Source organism: Podarcis pityusensis, assembly GCF_964106645.2.
Source record: "Podarcis pityusensis genome assembly, chromosome: 9".
NCBI lineage: Eukaryota > Metazoa > Chordata > Lepidosauria > Squamata > Lacertidae > Podarcis > Podarcis pityusensis.
In genome coordinates this window covers 56,065,657-56,071,656 of record NC_138034.1, presented here as the reverse complement: position 1 = coordinate 56,071,656, position 6,000 = coordinate 56,065,657, and the positions used below count along the sequence as shown (strand labels likewise).

Genomic DNA, 6,000 nt, shown 5'->3' with positions numbered 1-6,000 from the left:
AGCAGCACATGTCATTTATCTGACTAGATGAGGGCATAGATGACAAATACCCAAACCTTACAGACAGTTACCCTTTCTGGGCTCAGAACCCAGCACCCCAAGCCCCACAGATAAGGGTAACATCAAAGCAAGTGAGTATAAGCGTATATGAACTTATTACTACAACCACTACCAGTTAATTGTGGGGTTATCTTGACTAGCAAGATGGCATTAGCAAAGTTTCCAGAACAGTTCCTTTGGTTCAGCACAGGTCTGTAATAAATAAAAAGATTGCTCAACAAGAAATAAAACCAGTGTTACTTGTTTTTAGCATTAAAATATAATATTGAATCTCAGGGGTGAACCACCCATCTTTGTTTCAAATCTAGCCCTCTCTGGGCTAGAGGTTACAGTGAATGTCACATTGGGAATGAATAATCCACATAGCGCTTAGTGAACATTTGTGCACTTTTGTAATCTGTTAGGCTTTCTGAGCTTTGTCTCATATTTTTATTTGCTGTAATTGAACAAGAAAAGGGGCTAGGTCTAATATGCCAAATCTTGTTTTATAGATCCAATATGGTCACGATAAAAGTCTGAGCATGATAGACTATCTTTTGCTGGACTTCCGTTGTTTATCAACTCCTTTAATGACCTAGGAACTGAATGTTTGTAAAGGAGCCAAATTACTAGACTTCAGATTGCTTTATTCTTGAGGTTTATGGGGCTGTATGTGAATTAGCATTGGGAAATATGTTAGAATAGCCTTGGATCATTGGAGATCATATCCACTGGATAGGGGACCTCAGTATTGCACAGAAACTTGCAGGCCAGAAGTTTAGGAGACTGCCTAAAGGTAATCAGCTATATTCAATGTCTTGCTATTCAGGGCTGGAGGAATGAAGAGCACTCGGGATTTCAGTATATTAACAAAGTTCTGAGAGAAGAATAGAATAAGGGGTGGGGTGGGGGACAAAAGTTAGGACCGTGCAGCCACTAGCCTCTCATAGATTATCCATAAAGTCTAGGCCACAGCTGTTCCACAGAGGGCAAGAGGTTTGCATGACGATACCTATAAGCACTGGATAATAAAGAGGCAAGGTACTTCATTCTACATTTGACTTCTTCTGCTTCAGTCAGTTTCTAGAATAGTGTTGCACCAAAACTTTCTCCTGCTTCCCCCCCCCCCCCCGGTGAGAAATGGAGAAAATAAAATATTTTTAAGAATTATCAAAAGCAAGAGAAAAATACAACTAAAATACAGTGGTACCTCGCAAGACGAATGCCTCGGAAGACGAAAAACTCGCAAGACGAAAGAGTTTTTCATTTTTTTGAGTTGCTTCGCAAGACGAATTTCCCTATGGGCGTGCTTCGCAAGACGAAAAACGGAAAAAATGAAAACGTCTTGCAAGTTTGTTTCCTTTTTCTTAAAACCGTTAATACCCAGGGTGACTTCGAGGAGCAACTCATAGCACGCGGTGTGGTAGCCTTTTTTGAGGTTTTTGAAGACTTTGGTGATTTTGAAGACTTTGGAAAACCGTGCTTCGCAAGACGAAAAAACTCGCAAGACGAAAAAACACGCAGAACGAATTAATTTCATCTTGCGAGGCACCACTGTAATCATGGGTCAGGTGTAGGGTCATAGATGCGCTCACCTTACTTTTGAGGTGGCCATGGGGGTTTCTGTGAGTGTCCCATTTTTCATTCAGCATATCATTTTGCCAGTGATCTGCTGTCTGCAGTCTTCCTGGGTGCTAGCACTTCAAATTTAAAAAATCCAGGGCAAGGCATCATTTGGTAACCCCCCCCCCCATTGGGCTTTTTCAGCCAGGAAGCATGAGCAGCCAGGAAATCTACATTAATCCATGCAAGGATAACTCAAAACCCTTCACTGACCAAAATTCTAAATAAATTCTCAATTGCCTTGAGAATTTGGGGAGAACCATGGAAGCTTCTTTCATAGATTAATGGTTTTCCCACAAGTAGCTGGAGGGTGGATTGCATCGCAGTCCGAGTTTAGCACTTCTGAAATGATGAAAACTTGAATCTGAAATGTAAAGAAATACATACTCAACAACCTTTTGATAGGTTTGCTTGCTTGCACTGTGAAATATCCTTATTTGAAAATATAAGGTTATTTTAGTCATTTAATCTGGTGCTGTGAATCATCGACAAATGCATGAAACTGCAGCTTGCATGCCTTTGTTCTTAGCTGGGGGGGGGTTCTTTGCATGTGATAACACTGTGGGAGTCCTGTTGCTTTCCTCCTGGATATGAAGGAAGTTTGCATATGCCCTGTGGAATATTAAAATTCCCCCTCAGCATTAGCCACCTAAACTGATTGTGGTAGCCTTAGGTTTGCAAAGCAATTGGTGGTCTGGTTGAGGTAGTGGCCTCTGTTTTATCTTAACTATTGATTCAGGCTTCACACAGGTGTTTGTAATGTAATTGGGTTATATTACACACACACACACACACACAGACACACCCCTCTACCTGGCAGGGCTCTAAAAACATGCCTACCTCAGAGTTTTATTGAATGCCAGAGGAGGAAGAAGTTTGATCACTGTCTGTACTTAAGAGTACTGCTCACTGTTAATTCACTGTGTCCTGAGTACAGCCCAGAGATGAAATAAAAGTGAGTGGGTTTGCACAGTTAGTGATATGCTGGATTGTGGTCTGGCTTTATTTGATAGACAAAGGTTGTCATACAGTTCTGCAAGGTTTAATCAGTATTATCAGCTCTGGTGGATTGGTGACAGGAAATCCGAATCTGTGAGGGCATATTTATTTGTTTTTTAATGCTGTGTTGATTCTAAATAATTGAAAATAAAATATTTTAAAAGAACCCTTCCCTTCTAACAAGAAGTGGTAACTTTTGGTAATATAAGTTCACCTTAAACTTTTACTAATATTTGAGGTCAACCACACACTATACTTTTAAAGCACATTTAAAGTGCATGGGTTCCCCAGAATGTTTGACATTGTAATTTGCTAAGGTTGCTGGGAATTGTAGCTCTGTGAGGGGTAAACTACACTTCCTTTAAAAGCATGGTGTAGATGTGACCTTTTGCATCAGGTCAGATATGTATGATGCAAAGTTCAGTTATGTATTTCAGATCACATTTACCATAGCAAGCAAAAGTCTGTTTCTAAGTAGCTGTCATTGGAAAATCCAGTAACAGCCAAACCTTCCTTTTTCTAAGTCACATTTGATACATTCAAAATATAGTTTCCTCATATCATACATGCTTAATAGAAACTAAAAGGGCTGTGAGTTCCTCCAGAAAAAATGAATAATGTTGTTGTTCTTCATCATCATCTTCATCATCAAAAATGAGGTTCCAGTACCTGTACTGATATATTGATAAAAGCACCATGGGTTCCAGCAGAGAATGCCTGACATGGCCATTTAAAAAAAGTAGTACTATAACACACAAAAGAAAGCCCTGAGTAAAGGGAAGGCGAGCGGGGGGGGGGGGGGGAGAGAGAGAGCTTATTGGTAAATGTGTTTTGCAAAGGAGCTGTGAACCTTGCTTGACAGGTTTCTCTAGACAATTGACAATATAGTTAAGAGGAGGGTCCCCTTAGCTCATAAGTCATACGGGAAAGACGAAGAAATTTAGCGATGCTTTTGTTATACCTCAGCTAACAAGCTTGCATCATGCATTCCTGGTCAGCTGATATTGTGCTAAAAAGGGAATGTTGCTGATATCTAGCAATTAAAGGATATTGCTAGGGATGTATGAAACTTCTACCTCTCCAGTATTCCAACTACAGTAATGAATGTTTGGGCGGGGGAGGCGTAGGGCGGGAATAGGAGGAAGAATAAAGCTTCAAAATATGGTGGTTGATTATTTGTTTATTTAAAAGCATTTCTAAACCCCTGGATATTTTAAATCTCTGTACAAAAATAGAAACTTAAAACTAGTAAAAGAACAGTTTAAAAAAAGCAACCCCAGAAATCTAGTAATAACAGGGTCCACTCTTATGGGACAGGGGGGGAAACATGCAAAACGATTTGTCTTTACAAGATGTCTGAACTAACTGGTGAATGATGCTTCACATATGCCTACTAAATTACTGGTATTGGTGATCATACAAAAGACAAAGCTCTGCTTACCCTCACGTTGCCTTTTCTGAAGACAAGCAAAAGTATAGCAGCCCACTGTTTTTGGTTTTTTTAAAGTTGATCGTACAATGCCTTCAGACCTTTTTTTAAGCAAAAAAACCCCATTATATAAATAAACGTATTTTATTTATATAAATAAATGGACATTATAAAAAATAAAATTATAAAACAGTTGAGCAGCATGAGTTCTGCAGGCATTATGAGAATGGCACCCCAGTTTCCAGTTTGCCAGATTGGTTGTGTGAATCACTTCTGAGCTGGTTTATTTAGAAACATTAAAAAAAAAATTCAATCAACTTCGTCCCTGATTATTATAACAATAAAGGACTGAACTTGATCTAGAGATGTCATCCTTTCTAAAACTTTAAAAATAGTGCAGTATAAAATAGCATCTGAAACATTTTGTATCTCACATAGTCAGATTATTTTCCTTAGAGATTTCGGTTTGACTTTATTGGATGACTTTATGGACTCAGTAGCTTTTGTAACTATGCATTGACTTGCAATATATGGTTAATTGTTTCAGTTCTCGGAATGGCAGATGACAATGCGTATCTCTTGGGAGTTACGGACCCTCAGGTGAGCATTTTCTGTACCCTGTGATTGTAACATGCTGCTGAAATGTGTGTAAAGCATTATGCGAAGTTGTGTTTCCTACTTTAAAAACTAAGGGATGTTTGAGCCTATAAAACAAATAGGAGTGGGGGGAGAACCCCACCTCATATTGAGGACTTCATCCCTGACAGTTTCTGAATTCAATTCAAAGTGGTGATTCTGATCTTTTAAGAGCCCTTCACAGTGCGCTACCATTGTTTCAAAGATTGCCACTTCACACAGGTACTGACCTAAACCTTGAGATCATAATCTCTGCACCCGCTACTTTGTAAGGTGAGGTAGAGTAGCTACAAGAAAAAAGGCGTCTCCAGTAGTGGTATGGTTACCACACCGAGACAGGCTCTCTTGGTGCTTCCTGTAATTTCTTTTTTGGCACCTTAGTTTATTTTCCCAAGCATTTTAAACCGTTGTGGATTTAAGATTGTTTTGCTCTTTATGTGTTTTTATTCCTCTGCTCTGCTTTAAAGTAGTCTGGTTCTGCGGTTTTATTTCTCTTCTCTCTGTTTTGAATTGACTGTTTTGAATGTATTATTAGGCTCTTTGTTGTTGTCGTCATGTGTTAAGTTGCCAAGAGTACTGTTGTTGCAGCATATAAAGATTGCAAATAAATAAATATAGATTTGATTCAGCTGGAAGTCATCAACCTTGAGTGAATTCATGGTGGGACTGCAAAATGGTATTAGCGGTTGCTATTCAGCTGCTCTTCATTCTCTCTGTTGATTGAATATGTTATTTGAGGGCAGAGTACTTCTGATATTGCTGTGTTACTTTAAGATAACTTTCCCTTGGACGTATTCCTTTATATGAGATATACGCATATGATCCTGTTCTCCAGTTTCTGTTTCAAAATAATTGCAGATCTGTGTAAGAAAGTGCTAGAAATAGTGAAAGGAAACTAGATTTTGGACACAAATAATAATCTATTTTCTGTCCATATTGCTAAGAAAATGCAAAGTAAGCTCTGCGAATGAGAGACCCATTAAAAAAGTTTACTTGCTATTGCATTTTTAGGTTAGTGTATCCTGTATGAGTCATAACTATGGTTTAGTTGTTGCTTCATTTGCTTTTAATGAGTGGGTGTTGCAACTTTTTGACATTCACAAAGGTCTTTGTATTACGCCCATGTTCAAATTAGCAAAAAGTAAAATTTCCAAATATGATCATCCACCCACTGCGAATGGTGAAACATGAACAACTTTACATTTTTATTTTTTAAAAGAAATATACTGGTCTGGTTGGACTGGCAATTCTACAGATGTTAGCACTGTGTGTTC

At 38.6% G+C, this 6,000-nt stretch overlaps 1 protein-coding gene across 1 annotated transcript in view; it reads left to right on the top strand.

Moving 5' to 3' along the window:
- Nucleotides 1-4,580: 4,580 nt before the first annotated feature.
- NFKB1 (nuclear factor kappa B subunit 1) overlaps nt 4,581-6,000 on the top strand; it is a 55,431-nt gene continuing 54,011 nt past the window's right edge. The window contains exon 1 of the mRNA XM_081020284.1: nt 4,581-4,690. Within this exon, the coding sequence (XP_080876410.1) occupies nt 4,646-4,690 (45 nt within the window). The 5' untranslated portion in view covers nt 4,581-4,645. The remainder of the gene's footprint in view (nt 4,691-6,000) is intronic.